A 23024-nucleotide genomic window follows, 5' to 3' on the forward strand; every position below is an offset into this window, starting at 1 on the left:
GAAAATGAAAGAAAGAATGAAAGAAAGAAAAAATGAAAGAAAGAAAAAAAATGAAAGAAAGAAAGAAAGAAAGAAAGAAAATGAAAGAAAGAAAGAAAGAAAGAAAGAAAAGAAGGAAGGAAGGAAAGAATAACAACTCTCTATGTCTATGTTTCCCGGTCTATGTTTCCTGTGGTCATCTCTCTCTCTCTTTTTTTTTCTTTCATGGCATTGATGTAATGTGAGCCATGAATTAATTATACCAGTCAATCAGAAAGGAGTGTTTGTTTTATTCACATTCTTATTCCAGTTGGATGATGTACCAAATTTGGTTTAAATTATGTTATTTAGATAAAATGTGGATAAGTTTCAGAAATCGTGACTACTCGGTTTAATTATCTACCTTTAGTAAGGAGGCTAAACCACCATAAATATTAGGGAAGCTTATGAAGTTTTGTACTTTATGTCAGCCCTTTGCAAATAGGGCAATTTTTTAAAGCTTATTTGTTTACTTTTCAGAGAGAGAGAGAGAGACCAAGCAAGCTTCATGCTGTCAGCGCAGAGTCTGACCCGGGGCTTGATCTCACAAGCGTGAGATCATGACCTGAGCCTAAATCAACAGATGAATGCTTAACTGACTGAGCCACCCAGTCGCCCCTCACACAGGGCAATCGTGATTCCCAGAGGACAGTTGGTTACATCGGTAGACGTTTTTGGTTGTCACAACTGGAGGGCAGGCTGTTGCTAATAGACAGTGGGTAGAGGCCAGGGATGCTGCTAGGAGTCCTACAATGCGTGGGGTAGCCTGTCTGAAACAAAGAATGATCCAGCTCCAAATATCAGTGGTGCTGAGGCTGGCATACTTTGCTTTACGGACTGAGGCTGAGAGGTGTCCCGGTTACGAAGACTGGAGTCTCTGGCCACTGGCCACTCGGGAACTCTCCTTCATCAGTTATGTGACTTGGGCACATTACCTTCTCTCCTTCTGCCTCTAAAACATGGGGGAAATAAAAGGATCTATACCACGCTAAGCTGTTATAAGGATTAAATGAGCTAGTGTATATCAAGTGCCCAGACAGGGTCTGGCATGCCGAGGTACTCAACAAATGTTAGCTATTAATACTAGTGATAGTGTACCTGTTTTACCCTCGAAATGTGTTTTAAGATTTATTACTTTCAGGGACATGTCTTATAGGACTGATAAAAGAGTTGGTGCATTTGTTTCTAGGAACCCTCCCCAGGAGCCTCTGAAAACAGCAGAAACTTTGAAGCCAGAAAGACCAGGACTTACACGACTCTGACATTTATACCAGCTGAGTGTTAAGCTAGTTATTTAGCCTCTCTGAGCTGTGGTTTTTTTCATCTGTGATATGGGGGTAGCAGTTTGCAGGCGTGTGTGACATACGGTTAACACAGGGGCCATCGTTTGTGCAAACTGCTAGCTTGTCTTTAAGTAGTGATCTTAATCATGCTCAGCAATCCTGGAGTCTTATACAGTCTTCAGCAGGTGGGACCATTTTTAGAAGTTCCCAGTGTCCATCCTGAAATGTATCAACTTGAAAAAGCTGCCACCACACTGACAATCTGACTTCTAGATAGACTCGTCAAGAGTTTCACCGCCAAGAGACCGTTCCACGAACTTTCGGAACGAGCTCCAAACCCTCTGGCTTTTCTGGATATGGAAAGGAATTCTCCTAGGGACCCTTTTCAACACCTACAGAAGATCTTGTGAATCCGGAGATGGTTTTGAAAGAACAGGACAGTGGTGGTGGTTGGTGGGGCAGGGAGGACCCAGGGTATTACATGATGATGGGACGTTTCTAGGTTAAAGCCAAAACTCTGGTAGATGATCTAACCATAGCTGGGAGCATGTGGCCCAGTGACGTGGTACAAAGACCATTTGCTGGAGTCAGGAGACCTGGCCTGGGCAAGTCTCATTTATCTGCCATTAGCAGGGGACTTTAGGGTAGGTACTGAATGGCAGCTATTTTAGTCCTAAAATGCTTAAATCTCATAGGCCTCAGTTTCCTCATCTGTGAACTGAAGGGCTTGGTTCAGATGGTGTCCCAGACCCCCTTAGGCCCGGAGATTGATCTCTGAGGAAGTTAACAAAGTACTAAAGCATGCATTTTTTCCTTTTCAAGCTCGGGGGGGGGGGGGAATGGAGAAAAAAATGTTTAAATCACCATGGTAACAAGAAAAATCAGCAATCAGTTTTCTAATTAAAACAAAAAAGTGCCAGTGTGTAAATGTAAAAGGAATGCATAATTAGCATTGCCACACTTTAAATCTTCTCGTAAGAGCATAATGAAAGTGCTCGATGTTTCTACAGTAAATTTGTTATTATCCATGCGAGAACTCTCCCCTCCCCCCCCCATCAGGGGTTTGCCATCATTGGACAAGCCCCCCACAGCCCATCATAATTTTAAAGTGGTCTCTTCGTCTCTGCTCACCTGAAATGTGTGCTAATTTGATTACCGGGCTGGAATCAAGGTAACCAGGAAAATGAGTGTGCCGTTTCAAATATTACAGAGACTATTCCAGCACCAAATAAAAATGGTTTCTGTATCACTTGCTGCTTGGGGGACCATGTTCTATACATTAGTGAGACTAATCAGGAGCTGGCCCTGAGCGGTGTAGACCCAGGGGTTGACACTCTGCAACCCACAGGCCAGATGGGGCTCACCACCTGTTTTTGTATGGCTTGCAACCTAAGAATTATTTTTACCACTGTCAGTGATCGAGCAAAAATCAAGAGGGGAGTAATATTTCATGACATGTGAAAGACATATGAGATTCAAATTTCATGTCCTCGGTAAAGTTTTATCAGAAACGAGCCATACCCATTTGTTTTCATGTGTCACCAATGGCTGGCTGCCTTGGGTGTATAATGGAAGTTGAGTAGTTGAGATGGCCCTCAGAGCCCCAAATGCTTATTATTTGGCCTTTATGGAAAAAATCTTCCAACCCCTGTGGTGGACCATTGTAGGAAAAATGTCTGCTTGCTGGTTGACCAGATGGGAGCATGAAAGAAAGAAGAACTGGAGAAAATATATTGAGCCAGTCCTGAAATGGTAAAATAAAGTTTGCAAAGATGGGGGGGTGGGGCGGGGGGGGGGGGGGGGGGGGGGGCAAGGAGGGGGTGGGAACAGGCAAGACCTGGAAATCTTATGCTATGAACAAGATATAGCCTGCTTCACCTGGGTCTCCAGATCTAGCGAGGCCCGGGACAAGTATACAATTCATGTCATTTAAACATTTCTTATGAGTAAAGCTACTAGATCAGTGCCAAGGGCAATGAGATCGAAGAAAAGTGAATTCTCACCATTAAGTCGCTCTGACTTTAAGGCTACTAGTTTTTTTCATGAGCACTGCTTTGTGACATTTCACTGTAGTTTTAGCCGCAACCTCATTAACTGGAAATGGAGAGGACAGAAGAGTAGAAATGACTTCATTCATCTCGTTCATATCATCTTACTCTTTTGCAAAGACACTGGGCTAACCACGTAGGCAGAAAGAAAGAGTTGGCTTGAATCATGAACGTTTGGAGTAGAATGACATTGGAGCGAGAGGTTAGCCCATCACACCTGGGAGCTGGTAGTTTGTTCTAAATGTCTTGCTCTACACTGTGCATTCTACTGGGACTTGAAGTTCATGGTAACACTGGTAAGGCAGGAGTCTCTGAAATCGTCCCTTCCGTTTTGCCCCTCCGTTCTCTCCTTACCTTTCTTGAGGCAGCCAGCCAGGCTCCATGCTTTCTCTGTCTCAGGGGGGGAGTGCAAGCAGGGCAGAAAAGGAAACGGCTCTAGACATACTTTGCTTGGGGATTTTTTTGTTTTTTCAAAAGCCTGAGTCCATTAAGGCAATTATGCTTGGCGTCCCTGACAGGGGAGAGGCGGAGCACTTCGGAGACTCAGGGAGGCAGGAGAAGGAGGGTCTGGAGCCTGGGAAAGTGGCTGAGCCCCGGCTGTGGGTTGTACTGGCCGCTAAGCCCTCGCCTTGCCCCTTCAGCAATTTCAGAAAGGAAGACCGGGGAGAAAAAAGGTGAAGCAAAGCCGGCGGGACCCCTAGGTGACCAGAAGCTGCAAAACCAGTGGACTTGGAGAGACAGAGTAGTGTGTTCAGCTATCAGACTGGCGACAGTGTGAGTGGACCAAGACCCAGGGACCCTTGCACCACCCTGGGGGGCGCTGGCCTCAAGAAAGACTGAGCCACTTGGTAGAACACAAGCTGGGAGGCAACATCAAGTTCAAGGAAACGAGAGACGTGCGATATTTTTCATGTACTCGCTCTGGCTCTCTTCATGGCCTGGTCAATATCTTTTAGATACTTTAAAAAAGCGTTTTGTGTTTGAGAAAGAGTCTAACAACGTAGAAAAACCCACTGGGCTCTGGGAATTGTGTCTGTTACTGAGATAAAGCACGATGTGTAAGTACAGGCACTACCTGAGGTCAAGCTTGAATTGAGGGTGGAAACCCCCGAGGATATTACTCCTCGGGGAGCTACAGCCACCGCTTGTTCAGTTCTAAGCACTTTACGTCGCGTTATCTGGCTGTTGGCTTCCCTCAACTGCAACAGGAGGTAGGTGGACCGCTATTTCTGCTATTTTACAGAAAGGGAAACCGAGGCGCGCATGGGCTCCCTCCCTTGCCCAAGGTCACACAAGTCAGTGGCAGGGCCAGAATCCGAGCGCATGACTCCCGAGCCCATGCGGTTAGCTACTGTCCCACACTGCTAACCTTCCGGACGCGGGACGATTTAGTGTGGCAAAGGCGGCAGAGTGTGGACCATATATCACAGAGCACATAAACTCAGGAGGGAAATGAAGGTAGTTGGAGCCGAAAGCAAAACGGATGGACAGCTCAATTTAGAAGTTTGACCATAAATCACTAATGTTGAAAAACAACTAACTGGAAAAATGCAAATCACAAAATGACAGAGATCCCTGACTTACAGCACAATCCTTACACGAGGCTACTTAAAGGAGGCTCCCGACTTTCAAATCTGGTCCCTCCTCGCTGTCGGCCAGTGCCCGGGCTTCATTCCTGTGCCTGCTTCCCCACACCTTGGCCACCAGCCTCTACGGGAGGGCGCCCCCTTCCCACCGGGCAGGTCGTGAGACCTCCGGCCCCGGGGTCACTGGGGAGACAGATGCTTTGTCCTCTCAGCCGTCTTCTCCCCCTGCTCCTGTGTGCCAATTCGTCCCCTGCCCCACTGTCTAGTCACTGACAGAGTACCTTCCTATTTCAAAGTTATTGACAAATTTGCACTTATGGGGAGGACCTTAAAAACAGGAAAATAATTGACTACATATTTTAACTCCTGACACACTAGTTCTAACAGGGCTAGTAGGTACTACTCGGGGCGCATTTTGGAAATACGTGGAGACTTTTTTTTTTTTTTTTTTTTTTTTACTTCTAGGCCCTCACTACTCAAAGTGTGGCCCATGGAACAGCAGCATGGACATCACCTGAAATCTTGTCAGAAATGTGGAATCCTACCCCTGGACCTACTGACTCAAGAATCTGCATTAAACAAGATCCCTGGGTGATTCATGTGCACATTACAATAAAGAAGTATGGGGCTAGAATTTACATAGTGAAATATGCATCATTTTATTATAATTGGTTTCTTTTTATTTCTCCTTTATATTGCTGTGGGGTATTATTTTTAAAAATATGTCTGGAGGCAGGTTAATTATCGTTCATTTCAAGGTACCCAAAAAATGTGCTACAAAATATTTTTTATATAAGGCAACAATAGGTCAGAGACACGATCGTAGCCACTGTTTTAAAATACTGTTGACCCTTGAATAGCACAGGTTTGGACTGTATGGACCCACGTACACAAGTTTGTGTTGGTTTTTAATAAATACACTACAGCGCCATGGAAGTACTTTCTCTTCCTTATGATTTCCTGAATAACAATTTCTTTTCTCTAACTTACTTTAATGTAAGAATACAGCACATAACATATATAACATATAAGATATGTGTTAATTGACTATGTTACTGGTAAGGCTTCTGGTCAACAGCAGGCAGTAGCGAAGTTTTGGAGGAGTCAAAGTTTTCTGCAGCATTTCAGCCCAGGGTAGGTCGGTGTCCCTCACTCGCCCTGTTGCTGAAGGGCCACCTGTATTGCGAGTCTGAAAAAGTGTGAAATCCTGCTGCCCTCTGTCCTTTCTTGGACTTTGTTTTGTGATTTGGGGCAGACCACTTCGTCTACGTGGCCTCAGTCTGTCCATCTGTGAAATGAAGGGCGTAGAATTAAATGAACTTTAAGAGCCCATCCAGACTCGTCCAAGGCCAGCAACAGGGAGGGAGGTCCGCACAGGAAGTGAAAGAGTTTGCAAATAAATGAAGAACATGTGTAAAAGAGCAGAGGGAAAAAAAATATCAAAGGGCAGGAGGGACAGGGAGGCGAGAATGTGGAGAGACTGATAATGAAGACAGGAAGACAGGAAAAAGAGACAACTTCTGATAAAAGCGATTCCACCAGCCCATGAATTTTCATGGCTACCAGCTGGCATAAAATCATAAAGACAATTTTCAGCTCCTCTCACGGAATTGCATTTGTAATAATCATAACAATATTTCTGCAGAGTAAAACTGACAAAGATAATTTGAAATGGAAAACACTGACAAGATGCAAAATAAATGTGTTCTACCTGGCAACAAATTTAGGGACGGGACAGAATTTGCATGAGGAAAATTTATAAGGCGGCATACAACGGGGCAGCAAATCTGGATGGGCTTTTGATGGCTCCTTGTTAACCTCCTCAGGTAAATCAGAGGGAAGTGATTCTGCATTAGCCTCTCGCGACAGTGACTTCCTTCCTACCATCGAATCTGTGGTGGAATGCACTCCTTTCGCTTTTCATTATCTGCTACATGAATAATGGTTGAGCAAATGCTCAAGTGCTCAAATGCCATGTCCAGTCCTAATTTATCCATTTGTAAATGTCCCTCCTGGTGTTCGTGAGACATTATGTCCTTCTGCGGTCATCCAAGATGGCGGGAAATGATAATTCTCCATGGTCAGAGGTTTGCAAATTTGAGCACCTACTAAGTGTGCGATATCCTAAATGATGCACGAAATCCTGCCTCTGATTCCTCTTACGGTTTGACAGGGGAGAGGAACGTACTAGCTCACATTTACCGAGAGGGTTTTATATGCCAGATAACTATAACAGCTCAGATGAAGCACAGTAGTCATTTTGGTAAGTGTCATGCGTATTTTTTTTCACTGGACCCTTCTGACATCCCTGGGAAATCGCTACTATTATAACCTAATTTTATTGTTGAGAAATTGGGAGATCAGGAAGGTGAACCAACGCACCATAAGTCACACAGCTAATGAGTAGCCAAGCTTGGACTCCAAAGCCCAAAGAGACGCCAAGGCGGTGTCCGTCTCTTTAACTACGGTCCTACGCCAGCTCAGACAAATAACAGTGACCAGTGGAAATCACGCTAACCTAAATGCTCACTTCATATTCCTCTTTGGCCCCTCCTTCTGACTCCATGTGGCTGGGTATTTTTATTCATCATGAGTGTTTGTTTATCATCCCACACATCTGATTCCTTGACTGGGATAAATACGAAGAATTCATACTGGAGGGTGCTTCAGATCTGGATTTAAGGCAACAGACGCAGAGTATCTATAGTGGATGTATTTTCAATGGGAGAAGACCTTTTAGTTCAGCATCTTAAGCTTCTTACTTAAAAAAAAAAATCCTCGCTTACTTTGACAAATATAACAAAAATTGGGACCTTCCATCCGCCAGAGATTATAGTATAACCTTGGGGGAAACCTCCACCCTACGAATGACCAACCTAATGAAAGGAAGTAGCATAGTCAAGGGCGTGAGGAGGAAGAGTGTCATCTTCTTGGTAGGTGAAAGGAATCCCTACGTTTTTATATTGCCCTGGCTTCTTATAAATCTTTACCTGAAACAGACTGGAAATACTGCACAGTCCAGGCGATCAATACAGACAGCAAGAAGGTTCCCAGAAAGTAGATCTGCAAAATCCAAAGCATGAATCAGATGACTGACAAAAGGCAGGGACCCCCGTGGGCAGGGCCGGGGGACATGGCGCCTACCAGGGCGGAGTGCAGGACGGCACCCCAGATGAGCCTCAGGTGAAGGTAAAGCCAGGCCAGGGAACAGGGGCTGAAGGACTCCTCGCTACTTTGGCTCCAGCACCTGCGGGACAAAAAGCACGGGGCATCCGGATGTACTGGCAAACTTCGGTGGCATTACCTATGACCCACATTATCAGACCCTCACGCCCGCCTCCTGCTTTGGGCACATGGGCCACTCTTGAGATGCAAGACAAAGAAACGCAGCCAGTTCTAAAGGGCTTGGGTCTGCCCTGAAATTCCAGGATCCTGGCAGAAACCTCAGAAAAAGGAGTCCTGTCCTTAATAAAAAAAGCTAATGGGTCAAAGAGGACCCTGAAGCAACGAGCTGCCAGAGCAATACTTAGGTCCGAGCGCCTGTCCAAAGTCTGGACGTCGGACTGCTTCTCTATTTGCAGCAAGGCGTGGTCTAATCGGACGCGTTAGTCTTTCCACCCTCATGGGAAACCCTGGTCCGCACTTTGACTTCAGATCAAGCACATTCTGTATGGTAGGCTTCAGACAGGGAAATTGTTTGGGTCCAGCTGAGTGCTCTCTAATCGAAACAAGTCCTGAGCCCTTTATATAACAGCTGCCATTACATAATAAAAGAAAGCCTAACTTTTACCAAGAAGTAAACGCCACCCAGACTCCACAGTATTAAAGAGGCTCTGAACTCACCTTTCATACAGTTCCTGAAGGATGGAGATGTTATTAGAATGGATAGTTGGGTCAATTTCCAAGAAATCCAAAATATGATGTGGGATTATAGCACCTTCCTCAATTAGCAGAGCCAGGTTAAAAAATCCCTGAAAACAAGCCACAAACCAAACTCATCAACTCCTTATAATAAAACCCCAGACACAAGCCCTTCATCAAATGTAAACTTTTACAACCTCTAGATTTTTTTTTTTCAGTCCCTCAAGCCAGATGTTTTTGTCATCTTCATTGATGGATTGTTTCCCTAAATATATGCATCTGAGAAATTTATTTGCAGGAGAACCAGGAGGCTTTCAGGGAATGCTGTGTCCCATCTGCCAGAAGCCAGTCAACCAGGGGACTCTGTCCTTTCCTGCTCATTCTCTCAAGACAGAACTCACTGGAAAACGTGCCCTTGTATCATCAACAAACCAAAATACCAAGTTGAAGGCAATGTCTATCACTTACAGATCATGCCCTGGGACACCAGCAGCATGTCGGAAATCTAGCAGAATGCTTTGGTGGCTGGGGGTGCTACTCCCGACTGACAGGCTAACATAGCCTCTCGTGCACACAGTCGGATACGGGGGTTTGTCTCTGCTCTCTTAGGCCCGTGCGGAGAACCTTCTCTCATGATCCTCTTGGCCCAGCTCCTCCCAAGTACATTTCCCTACCTCTTCCTTATATGCCTTGGTCTTGACCCTCCGAGGTAGGACCTGCTTCATTGGGCTGTGTAGATGCAATTAAAAAACCCAGCAGAGTTAAGAGCCTGACAGTAGAGGTGCTTCATAAAGTATGGAGGCTACCACACTGCCTGGAGGAGAAGCCCTGACCATCATGAGCTGAGCACGTGGCCGGACCAAGAAATAAATGAAAAACAATGGGTAACGTACCATCAGGGATTTACGAATGGAACTGGATTGTGGCCCTTCAAAGAATTCATGGTCATGTTTTAACGACTTATATCCTCCCTTCAACCTTTCCTTTCAGTTGCCATTGATAAGGATCTCAATGAAAATCACCCAACAGGTTGTATACACTAAGCCTCTCACTGCTATCCCATGCAATAATCATGATAAAAATAACAGCGGCTAACATTTTCTTTCCTTTTCATTTTTTAAAGTTTTTACAAAATGGTTGAGAGAGTGGGGGGGGAGGGGCAGAGAGAGAGAGAGAGAGAGAGAGAGGATCCCAAGCAGGCTCCCTGCTGCCAGTGCAGAGCCCGACATGGGGCTCAAATCCATGAACCGTGAGATCATGACCTGAGCTGAAATCAAGAGTCAGACGCTTAACTGATTAGGCCACCCAGGTGCCCCCAGCTAACTTTTTCTTAGTGCTATTATATGTGAGACATTGTTCTGTTTTATATATACTTGATGTTCATAACAACAAACTGAGATAGGTACTATTATCTTCTCTACTTTATAGGTGAGAAAACTGGGGTGCAGAGAGGTTAAGGAACTTGCCCAAGGTAACACAGCTAGACAGGGGCATGAATTGGGATTCAAATGCAAGCAGATGAGGTCCAAATCTCAAATCTTAACTTCCACTACGCGGCTAAATAAGCCCTAAATAGATGAAAGTCTTGTGTCTTTAAGATGCACACACAACATACATACACACACACACACACACACACAAACAGAATATAGACTATCTCTCCATTCTTTAAAAGGAAGGCACTCTTTTTATTATTATTTTAAAAAGAGAGAGAGAGTGCAAGAAGGGGAGAGGGGCAAAGGGAGACAGAGAAAGAGAAAGAGAAAGAGAAAGAGAGAGAGAGAGAGAGAGAGAATCGCCATGTGGGGCTCCATTCCATGACCCTGGGGTCATGACCTGAGCTGAAATCAAGAGTCAGACACTCAACTGAGCGAGCCACCCAGGTGCCCCTAAAAGGAAGGTACTCTTAAAACTTGAACTATTAGAAAAAAAGAAAAAAAAATCACTTTATATAATTTTAATGTCTCTTGGAAGAATAACAAAATTAAAATAAATGGGAAAATAGACTAGAGAATATTTGTATGCAGTGTAACAGCTTAAGGTTCATTATCTACCGGGCAAATGTATAAAGAACTAATTACGACATAAATTTAAAAAAAAAAGCATCAAAAATCCAAGAGATAAATAGGCAAAGAATAAGAGAAGAGAATTCACATAAATATCAAGAGTAAATGATCAGAAAGTATATGTAAAAGTGTCCATCACCACTAGTAATCAAATAAATGCAATGTAAAACAGTAAGGAAGTTATCAACATAATTATTTAATTAGAATAATTAAAAATGAAGTTGTGAACATATCCAGTGCTGACAAGATTTTAATTCCTTTCCTACACTCAACCACTGCTTGCTAAGGTATTCCTTGAGAAACCCTTTCAGAAAACAAGTCGACAGTATGCTCTTATTATGTAACCACGAACCCATTTTGACTGTTTGCCTCAGCAACACTAGCCTTCAGATTATAAAGAAATTGTTCAAGTGGAGACAAAAGATGGAAATATGAAAATGTCCACCATAGCACCCTGTGGCATTGCAACACACAGGAAATGGCCTCCACGTTTTCCTTAATAGACTATCAATCCCACGAAGGCAAGAATATTGTCTATCTTTTTCTCTTACGTCCCCATCACTAAGAAGTGTCTAAGACATGGCGGGACTGAATAAATATGTGGCGAATCAATGAATAAAATAGCACACGAGAAAAACGTTTCACCAGCTCAGCTCAACAGAATATGGGGCGGTGGTTAAGAGTAATTAATAATGACAGAGACTCCGCAATAAAATGCACACATTCCTACAATTTGTGAAAAGAGATGGGTTTTTAAGTGGCATGGGCAATCTTGCTAACGTTACAGAGAGACGGGGTTGGAAGGGGACAAGAAGACAGGACAGAGTAAAGCCCCTGCCATGGAACTGTGGCTGCATGCCTTAATTTTTATTTTGCTTTAAAACTATCTTTTAATGTTTGTATAACATTGTTTTTCCAAAAACATAAATCAGAATTGGGGGAAAAAACTCCCCTAAATTTGAGTGACAACAGACATCATCTAAGGGAGTTTGGCTCTATAATGAGGCCTTTTACCAGCAACTCCTAGTTCATTCCAGAAGAAATAATAATAGAAAAGATCATGTCCATTGAGTGTACTCAATGCTGCACTCAGTGCTTTACATTAAACATTTTTTTTAATGTTTATTTCTTTTTGACACAGAGAGAGAGACAGAGTGCGAGCGAGGGAGGGACAGAGAGAGAGGGAGACGCAGAATCCAAAGCAGGCTCCAGGCTCTGAGCTGTCAGCACAGAGCCCCATGCGGGGCTCTAATCCACGAACTGCGAGATCATGACCTGAGCCGAAGTCAGAGGCTTAATCAACTGAGCCACCCGGGTGCCCCTACGTTAAACATTTCATCTTCATAACCTATGAGGTAAATACCTCCACCTTCCAAATGAGAAAACACAGACTCAGTGATTCAGTGACTTGCCGTGTATGAATAGCTATGAAGTGATAGAGATGTGGGGTTTTAACCCAAATAGAGAAACACTCAGGAGCACCTGGGTGGCTCAGGTGGTTGAGTGTCTGACTCTTGGTTTCAGCTCAGGTCATGATTCAAGGGTTGTGGGATCAAACCCCATGTTGGGCTCCATGCTGCATGTGGAACCCATGTGGGATTCTCTCTCTCTCTCTCTCTCTCTCTCTCTCTCTCTCTCTCCTTTCCTCTCCCCAGTTTGCGCACACTCTCTCTCTATAAAAAGAAGAAGATGGAGGAGGAGGAAGGGGAGAAGAAGGAGAGGAAGAGGAGGAGGAGGAGGAGGAGGAGGAGGAGGGAGAAAGAAACACTTGATGTAGTACCTCTTTTAAAAACACAAAGCAAAAATTAAGAAAGGCATAAGTTTCCAGCTTTTTCTCTATAATCAGACCCCAGAGCGCAACACCAGAAAACTGGTGTATAAAAAGGTAACAACCATTGCAACTTCCATCGTGAAAATGACCCTGAGATCCTCACAAGAGAATTCTGATTAGCAGATGTCGAAGGAGTGAGGCAAACAGAGGATCACCATTAGCACATTAGCCACATTAATCACTGTTGCGGGCAAGATCTACTAAAGAATGCTGAGATTAGCGGACAGAAATTTGAGGAGGAACAGAATATTTGCAGAGTTGCAAGCTCTCTCCCCAAGATATATATATATATATATATATATATATATATATATAAATTAGAAAGAGAAAAATACCAACTTTACCGGGGAGCACCCCGGAAGAAACCACCTCAACCAAGTGACTGAGATCAGCCTCACTAGCAATGAGATACACCGACACCACATACGTCTCAGACGATACACTGAGGACACATCCCTTCTGTGCTTTCCTTGCTCAAGATGCAGAACTTCATTCTATTCATGAGGAAACAGAAGACAGAGCCCAATCGAGGCGCACTCTACCTAATACCCAACCAGTGTTCTTTGTAAGTATCAAGGTCATGAGAGACAAAGAAAGACTGGGTGACTATTACCCATTGAAGAAGACTAAAGAAATACGATAAATAAATGCAATATGGGGTTCTGGATGGGATCCTGGAACAGAAGAAGGACATTGGTGAAAAAATAAGTGAAATCCAGGTAAAGCCTGAAGTGGACTGAATGGTATGGAACCATCACTGGCTTCTTAGATTGAGAACGGTATTGTGGTTATACGAGATATTCACATTAGGGGAAGCTGGATGATCGGTATATAGCAACTCTCCGTACTCTTGTTGAAACTTCTCTATAAATGTAAAAACATTCCAAAATAAGAAGTTCCCCCCCCCCCCAAAAAGTCACCAAGAGCAAATTCCTATCACCAAATCGGTGGCCCAGCCAAATAAACAAACCACTTGTCATTTTGACCACACTTCCAATTTCTTCAGCTTCTATGCAGTGAGTCAGTTTGATGGGATCTGGAAGAAAGAATTCTTGGATTTGGAGCCAGAAGATCTGGGTTTCGGATCGGACTGCTTCACCTGCTACCTGCCTGGCCTTGAGCAATGTATCACCTTGTTGCAGTCTTACCCTCTAAATGAAAGGGTTATAATGATCCCCCCTTGATGAGACTGCTGTGACGATGGGATGGGAACCACAGTAGGTGCTCAATAAACGTTCACCATTACGGTTCATGCCTTCACAGAGCTATGAAAATGGATGAGGAATGACTTTGTGAACCGGGAAGAAGATAAAGATGGGGGGGGGGGTGCGGCTTGTGAGGACTTGAGGCCTTGCAACCTCACAAACAGACATCACCAAGAGCTCGTTTCTGTTGTTTACCTGTGAGTCTCCATCCAATGCGGCTTGGGCGTACATCTGCACAGACAACTCAAGGTCTTGTGACTGGTTTTGGTGGCCATAGTAGTAAAGGTCTCCCATTTTCAAATATGCTGCAGGACAGAAAGCACAGGCCCATTTGTGAAGTGGTTTTATTTCAGACCGACATTTTCAATGGTTGGCCCAGTTGCGTGACAGAGAGTTTTTCCTACCGGAATGTGAATACATGACCTCATTGTTTCCTTGGTGTGCCAGGAAGGAAAAGAAGAAAAGAGAAAAGAAAAGAAAAGAAAAGAAAAGAAAAGAAAAGAAGGGAAAGGAAAGGAAAGGAAAGGAAAGGAAAGGAAAAGAAAAGAAAAAAGAAAAAAGAAAAAAGAAAAAAAAGAAAAGCTTTTGTACTGAGCATCACCATTTCTAGGCACATTTTTGTGCTTTGCCAGGCAGCTGTCCCGAATGGGTCTGTGAAAATCCCAGTCTGCAACTTTGCAGCCCAATCGGCCAAGATTGCTCTGGGCACTTTATTTCACATCTGAAATTTTGCTGCCTGGGTTTGATGACTGATGGGTATTTCTTTACTCTGTTTAAGCCATATATTTTATTTTCTCCCTCCGGAAAAAGTTTTGTTTAACAGCGTATGTATCATTCAACGTCTAGTCAGAAAAATAGAATCTATGTCAAGTAGTTCAAAAGATGGATTTCAACACTGAGGATTAGTTGCCAGGGTGTTGGAAGAGCTGAAAAGGCAAATGGAGGAACAACTGACAATCCAGAGAACAGGAATGCAGGAAACTACTCGCATCCCTAGATCTGGAGGCCAGCTGAGACCACAGAGGCTGGATTGCCAGGCAGGAGCTGGAACCATAAACGGGCGGCCATTGCTGGAGACACAGCCCAAAGTAGAGAGAGAGAAGAGCAGAAATACTTGGGCTTCTCACCAGCACTCTCATTGGCTAAAACTAATCAGATGCCCTGGGGCAAAGGAGTCTGGGAACTGTAGTTCCTGGGGATCAGCCCCCTACTACACAGACCAGAGTAGAGGAAGACAGGGATATATCTGAGGGCAAAAAAAGCACACGACTGGCCCAGAGAATCTCTCCAAAACAACTTTCTCTTTGGGCCTCTCACCAACTCTGAAGAAATGGTAGGTTCAAGTATTCAGTGGACCACGGACAAGGAGAAGCGCATTGCTTGAGGCTGACAGCAGCCTCATGATCTTAACAGCAGAGATTTTTCACACTCTTTTATAATTGTTTAGAAATATCATACTTCACACAGAGCTGTTAGATGTTTCCTGTTACTAAAGACTAAAAGCTCCCAACGCTTCAACTTAGCACCCATTTTTCTATACATACCAAACGAAGGAGCACCGATTTGAAAAACAGAGAAATTATAGTATCTCCAAACACAATTCACGCTCAAATATCTCTTGGCCAGATCCTAAGGGGGTGAAAGGGGAGAAAAAGTGAATTCATTAATATTTCAGCCAAGTGACTAATTTTGCTTTCCTACAACCCAATTCATTATCCTTAACCTTAGAGCTTCCATTCTGAGAAGAATACATTTACTTACTGGCCTCTCCTCACAGATGTGTGCTAAATTTGTCTGTGACACTTCAATTCCAGTTTCTGCTGCTAAAACATAATACAGCAAAGCTTCGTGCCTAAAAATAGATGATTAATAATAAATTTCATATAGTGGCTCTTGCTAATATTCACAGAGAGCTTTATATTCAAGCATAAGAGGGCACAAAATAAGCAGTTTTTTTAAAACCACAAAATCATGAGTTTGTTGTGTGTGTGTTTTTTAAATAAATACTGTTGTTAAAAATACTGCAGGCACTGATTTATTTTCTACCTTAAAGGCTGAACTCACAGATAAGGTTGGAGAGCTGGTTGATGCAACAGCTACCTCTACTGGCCGAATGGTATATGGCATGCTGGCTGCGTTGTCTCTTAGCCTTTGGTCCTTGAATCCGTCCATCCCTGCTTAGCAGAGGTAAGTGGTATGTAGAAAAAGCCCGGTTTTGTGAAAGGCTTCATGGGGCTTAGGATTCTGAGCAAGCTTAATTAAAGCTGAGCTTTTGTGATGCATGAGAGGTTTGGCCGAGGAGAGGCAGTTGACAAGGGGCTGGATACCAATGGCCAAAAACACAGAGGAACAAAAATAAATGCTCGATACTGCTAGTAACTGAATGATCGCAAGACCATGAGACATGACTGTTCACCTGTCGAAAGACTGGCACAAGATTCACAATACAGAGTAGCAGCATGGGTTTGGGGAAACGGACGGATTCCTACAGCCGCTGGTTGTGGGAGGGCTGGTTAACCCAATGGTTAAATGCAGGAAGTCTTAAGAATGCCCACACCATTCAGCCAAGAGTTTTCCCCTTGTAAAGCTTTATTCTAAAAAAACAGAAACACGTGTAAAGATTCTGTGACCACAGAGTTCATGGGAGACCTGTTTATATGAACAAAAAACACCGGAAGCAACTTAAGTATCTGAAAATCAGTGAGTAGTTAAATTACCCCACAGTGCAGCCACTTTCAGATGAGGCCGTTAAAAATGATGTTGTAGAAGAGGATTCAAAAACGTGGAGAGATGTTTATGCAAAATTTTCCTTTCGGTTAAAAAAAAAAAGAGGGTAGGATGAAAAACAGAGCAATTCCATTTTTGTAAAACAGAAATAAAACCAAATGTATCCATTCACATACACACACATGCAGATGCATGTATGGAGAGGAAACAAATAAAACTTAAAAATTATCTATCAAAATGCTAACACCACGGGGGTGCCTGTGGCTCAGTCGGTTAAGCATCCGACTTCCGCTCAGGTCATGATCTCACAGTTCCTGGGTTCGAGCCCGCGTCGGGCTCTGTGCTGACAGCTCAGAGCCTGGAGCCTGTTTTGGATTCTGTGTCTCCTCTCTCTCTGTCCCTCCCCCACTAACGCTCTGTCTCTCAAAAATAAATAAAATGTGTAAAAAATTAAAAAAAAAAAAGGCTAATAGCACTTATCCCTCGGTGGTGAGAACCAAATCATTTTATTTTCATCTTTTTACTTGTATGATTTCCTCCATTTTCCTTGTGTTTCCCAGTTAATGAGTAAAATTTTATTTTAGCCATATATAGTTGTTTCTAAAGCTTATTTTTCATTCTAAGCAGTTGACATTAAGAACTTTTTTTTTTTTTAACTGCAACTCCACCTAGAAACTGGTTTATGGGAGGGTTGGGGAAACAAAGGAAGCAGATTCTGAAATTGTCTTTTCTACTCTGCTAAAGCAGCTTCTGGTGGTCCAACCCCTGGGGACAGGGAGAGGTGACTGGGGGTCAAATTAGGACAGTGAGACCTTCAATCAGACACAACACAGGTCACGGGCCATATAGCTGCTGAGTGAGCTGATTCTTGGCTTCCCAGACATCCAAGGCAGCCGACCAATTAGCCATGACTCATGCTAAAGAGACACAAGGCTGGCTGAGCAGTGTCCCCTACGTCACAAGCCAGAAAACGAGCCCACAGCACAGAAGACGCCTAGGCATATTCTTACACAGCTTGCAAAAACCACATTTTGGGACAAGAATCTTCAGAACAGACAGATCCCAGATGGAGGGTCTGCAAAGGTGGCCCAGCAGAAAGTCCCCATCACTCTGCAACAGAGACCCATTCCCAAGGTCTTACAATCTCGCATTTCTTTGGAGATGCTTGAAGGCGAACCAGTGCCTGGTTTCCCCCTGGGGATGGATGAGGGAAAGAGAGGTGTAGACTTACTGGCCCAAGGCCAAATACTGGGCCGGATCCCTCTGCTGCCATAATGGATGGAATGTGGCTCACATTATTATTAAAATGCAATAAAAGGACGTTTTCTTTGACAGCACTTTGGGCAGACTGTTAGAATTTGCGGGGGAGGCAGGAGGTTGATGCTTCCTGTAAGAACTGAGTCACTATGACAAACTTCAGAAAGTCAATATCTTGTCTCAAAAGCTACCTTGGTGGTGGGGAGGGGAGGAAGGGACGAGTTTTACAGGAAGACTTCCACTGTCCAATTAAATGTGTAAGCCAAGAGGAAATTTCACAGAATTCTCAAGCGTTTCCTTTGAGGAAGCACTGAAATCCATCAAAAAGAGAGGTCTAAAAAGCATTGATGTCTGTAGAAATGCTGACTGGAAATCCAGCCCCGTGTTCCATCCTGCAGAAGCGATCATCGAAGGCTGGTGCTCTCCTATATCACCGCCATCCATAGGCGAAGCTTAGCAGACTCAAGGCCAGACTTGCTCCGCTCATTAAGACTCCTGAGAAACGACACCTTTGCAGAAATCCTACCCACCTTACCTCCCAGTGCTTTGTTCTTACTTAATTGTGTTCCGACACAAACTGCCCGGAGGTATTAATTACAGATATTTCTATAATTATAATCATAGGACAAACATGTCAGCAGCACCTGCTATGGGCAGGACGCCCAAAGGCAAGCCATAGAACCGTACTGCCCTTCCAAGACTTTCTTCAAGGTTTAGGAAGCTAACCAGAGCCTCAAGCTTTATTTCCAATGCACCAAAGTGAAAATGTCCCCCAGACAGTCATTCCGACAAGGACTGGGAGTGGGGGGGTGGATGCGGAGAGGAGGGGATTTACGGTAAAGAACGAGTTTAGGGGCACATTTGCTATCCCCCCACTTCTGCCTCGGCATACACATTTACAGAACTTTTGTAATGATACATATTAATAATCAATCCTTTAGCTGCTTGCTGTGAACTGTGAATCTGAGTACCTCTGAGCAGCTTCTCAAACAATTATGTTATTTTCTTTGTGCTTTCCTCTGCCGATGCCTGAAGCAGCTTATACTGGACGGATGGAAAAAAAAATCCTGGGATCTTAGTGGAATTCAGGACCCCTGGTCTATTGCAGAAAGGTGAATCTCTTTCAGCTGGAACTTGGCATGCCCCAAGCCCCCCACCCTCTGGCTAACCTCCTGGGTTAAATATTTAGGACATATTTAAGACAAAGGACAATAAAACACCTAGCTCACAGATAAAACACACATAGGGGGAAGGCGGAGAGAAATGAAACATGACAGCCAGCCTCTCCTTAGCTGACTTCTCCTGGTGTCCGAGGACAGCCTCAGGCATGACAACATTATCTTCTGTATTATGCCTATACAGCAAAAAGCCCTCTTCTCAATCATGCTCCTCTTTTAAACTATCCCATATAAATCCTGGAACAACACAGAAAAACACAAGCTCATCAAACTGACACACGTAATTTGAAAATAACGTCCAGAATAAATTCACTCACAGAAAATGAAGGGGGATGGACTTGGGACATTGATGGATGATTTAGTTCTATTGCAGCCAAATAGACGGTTTCAAAAAAGCCACCCTGTGGTGTGGGAAGGCCAACAGTCATAGATTTCCTGTTTAACCCCAGGGCAAGTTTTGGGGCTTGGAGAGTGGGGGGAGATACACGCACTTTGCCTCAACCATACTTTGACAACGATTTTCCCATTGTAATGGACACTAGATGTCCCTTCCTGCTGATAGAAAAAAAAAAAAAAGGCTTTAAATCCAGATTGAAACTTATCTTTAATAACGCTTAGCATCAGCATCAAGATTGGTAAGGATCTGAAGCAGCAAAAATATATACATGGTTGGCAGGAGAGCAAACTGGTAAAAATCCTTTGGGAAAACCATTGGCATCATCTGACAAAGTTGAACACGTGCCTGCCCTATGACTCCACTCCTAAATTTATATTGCAGAGCAACTTTTCTGATGCATGCCACAATATACATAAAAAATGGTCATGGCCACATTGTTCTTAAAAACAACAAAAAAGGGAAATGCCAGTGTGTGTTAATATAAGAAATGGGGAGCGCCTGGGTGGCTCAGTTGGTTAAGTGTCTGACTCTTCATTTTGGCTCAGGTCACGATCTCACGATTTGTGAGTTCGAGCCCCGCATTGGGCTCTGTGCTGGAGCGTTCTGGGCTCAGAGCCTGGAGCCTGCTTCCGATGCTGTGTCTCCCTCTCTCTCTGCCCCTCTCCCACTTGCACTCTGTCTCTGTCTCTCGAAAACAAATAAATGTTTAAAAAAAAAACACAGAAAACAAAAAACAATAAGGCTCAGGATGATGGTTACTTCTGGGTATAGGGATGGGGGTCGATTTAATCTGAGAGGGAAATGCAGGCTTCAACAGTTCTTTTTTTTTTTTATGTTTATTTATTTTTTAGACAGAGAGACAGAGCACGAGCAGGGGAGGAACAGAGAGAGAGGGAGACACAAAATCGGAAGCAGGCTCCAGGCTCTGAGCTCTCAGCACAGGGCCCGACGCGGGGCTCGAACTCAGGAACTGCGAGACCAAAGTCAGAGGCTTAACCAACTGAGCCACCCAGGCGCCCCAGAGCTGTTCATTCTCTTATGTAGGGTTATAGGTGTTCATTTTATCATTACACTTGAGAACTTACGTATATATCACATATTACTTCATACGCATCAACCATTATATGACAGAAGAAGAGAAGAACAACTGAACTGGCTTGTGCCCCATCTCCAGCTCAAATGCTCAGCTCCTTTCACCTGGCTTCTGAACTAACATGCCCCTTCTGACTCTCCCTTCTCTTTACCATCAAACACAGTTGTTTGGTTAAACAGCTCAGAACCCAGCTCTGTCATCTCAGTACCCTCTCCCAAAACTATCAGTAACTCCCCACTCCTCACAAATAAAGTAAAAAGTGTATGACCTGCCATTTAAAGTTTCCTAGAGCAGCATTTCTTTGGTCTTATTCTATATCACTCCCTTTTACAAATCTCACCTGAAGGCAAACTGGAGGCTTAAAAATTTCTAGATTCATCCAGAATTTTCCTATCTCTTTGCTTTTGTTCCTGCTATTCCCTTCACCAGAAACGCTATTCCCTGCATGGCTAAGCGGAAATTCCACCCACCCCTCAAGGCCATATCCTCTGCTACCTCTGTCGTGAAGGCTGACCTAAGTCCCACAAACTGGACAGCATTTTTCCTCTTCAGAATCTTTCATGCTCTTGATATGCTGCTCATGGGTCTTGAGTTATGGTTGTGCTACTTGCCTTCGTTCATACATTCATTTGTTTTTGAGCACTTCCCAGGTACCACTCGGGGCTGGGCACTGGGGTACAAGACACAGGGCAATCAACAAGGGCCATCATGATCCTAACGGGAGTACGGAGTTAGGTAGGACTTCTGGGCAGAGGAAACAGCATGTTCAAAGATCCAGAGGTCAAACAGAGTACGGGCCATGTGAGTTCAGCATGAGAAGAGGTGAGGCCGCAAACTTCCCCAAGCCCTGCTGGTGGCATCCCCTGAAGCATAGGACTAGATGAGGCACCCCGCATTTAAGTCTACTCCATAAAGTCTGCTGAACTGGACCCAAACTCACAAACAGTGGAGAATACACTTAACTTCCCCCTCCCCTCTACCAAAAGAAAAAAAAAAAAATCAATCTCATGCTGTGGCTGAATATTGCACGAAGGACAACAGGTCACGAAAATTAATTCATCTTGACCTTCACAGCAAATTTTAAAATGTGCTATCTGAAACGCTTTGTGATGTTAAATTCAAAAGCAGGCAAGTAATGTCAGCTATTAATAGGCACTCTCTTTATGGGAAAAACAGTGTCAAACATCTTGGTGTGTGTGTGTGTGTGTGTGCGTGTGTGTGTATGTGTGTGTGTGGCGGTGTGGGGGAGTTTACAGATGTGCTCTCTCTGGGGGAAAATCCCTCGCATACACACTTCGGTATCTGAATGCTCTTTTTCCCCTCAGAAGCTTGTGGGGGTGGGAAGTTTGGAGGGTGAGAAGTAGAGAATAAATTAAAGTCAAATTTGGGAGTTTTATGAACTGAAGCTTACTTGGGAGACAAGATGAAACACCAGAAAAATTGTAAGGTGTATCAATTGCAAAATAACAATTTCATTAAATTTTTTTTTCTGATTGTGTACAGTGAGGTTATAGATAATACGCTTTCACAGGATGATAATGATAAACATTTCTTTTGGTGCTGTTTTCATTGGATTCGTTTGCCCTGCCTTCTTTAAGATTCTCATTTACCGAACGCTATCTGCTGATTATGTGGGCACCCATGGACCAAAGGAGAAAATCGCGTTATTTTGGACTCATATTTTAATTTTTAATTAAGGTTCAGATCAGAGTGTGATCTGTGACAGGTCTGGTCTAATATCTTTGAGGCTGTGGACTGATGGGATATGTGCTGGTTTGCATGCCCTTGTTAGTTATTACTGAAATACCCAGATCATTCAGGCAAAAAACCAGCCAAGAAAATATGGCCCAATGGAAAAGCAAGACAGAACGGGAGGACTGGAGGAAGAAAACAGAACGATGGATCAGGTGGGTTTGCAGTTTGGAAAGGTGTGCCCTTATTTGTAAAATCAAGGCACAGCAAACGGAGAGCATTTGCAAGTCTTTACGTGCAGTGTCTCATCCCATAGGGTCCAGGATGAGACTTCCTAACTTCATCAGAAGAAAGTCAAAATGGGGAGACTGTTTGGCTATGACATCAGAGGTCTGGTGAGTGAGTTCCAGCAAATCCAGGCTCTCGGCTGTGAAAGATGTGGTAAAATATCAGTGGAAGGATGTAGCTTGAGCCCTAAACACACTGCTCTCTCTTCTTCCCATGAGCTTTCTGTGGCCTGCCAGGGAGAGGCAGAGGTTCAGCTAGGACCCCCTGTGCTGTCTCCACTCTGAAACCAAGAGGAACAAGCTTGAAGGGAAGAGATGTCAATACATTCATGTGTCTCTCAACTTGATGAATGTGGACGCTTCCCCTGGAGAACTAATTTTTGTGTATAATTAAACATGGAAATGCTATGTTTTCCAATCAACAGCCAATCAGTCTGTGATACTCTGAATATCATTAGTGGGAGGCCGTGATTTCCCTGCAAATTGCATTTTCAG

At 43.8% G+C, this 23024-nt stretch overlaps 1 protein-coding gene across 5 annotated transcripts in view; it reads right to left on the minus strand.

The window, feature by feature from the left end:
• The window catches only part of SEL1L3 (SEL1L family member 3), a 104590-nt gene that overhangs the window by 2541 nt on the left and 79025 nt on the right, over positions 1-23024 (minus strand). For 2 of the 5 annotated variants that reach the window (XM_049631868.1, XM_049631869.1), the window contains exons 18-23: positions 15660-15750; positions 15443-15527; positions 14094-14203; positions 8779-8906; positions 8080-8182; positions 7926-7998 (exon numbers count right to left, since the gene is read on the minus strand). In XM_049631868.1, the coding sequence (XP_049487825.1) occupies positions 7926-7998; positions 8080-8182; positions 8779-8906; positions 14094-14203; positions 15443-15527; positions 15660-15750 (590 nt within the window). The other 3 variants (XM_049631870.1, XR_007458073.1, XM_049631872.1) reach the window with 3 other exon arrangements.

This window comes from Panthera uncia, chromosome B1 (genome assembly GCF_023721935.1).
Source record: "Panthera uncia isolate 11264 chromosome B1, Puncia_PCG_1.0, whole genome shotgun sequence".
Classification (NCBI taxonomy): Eukaryota; Metazoa; Chordata; class Mammalia; order Carnivora; family Felidae; genus Panthera; species Panthera uncia.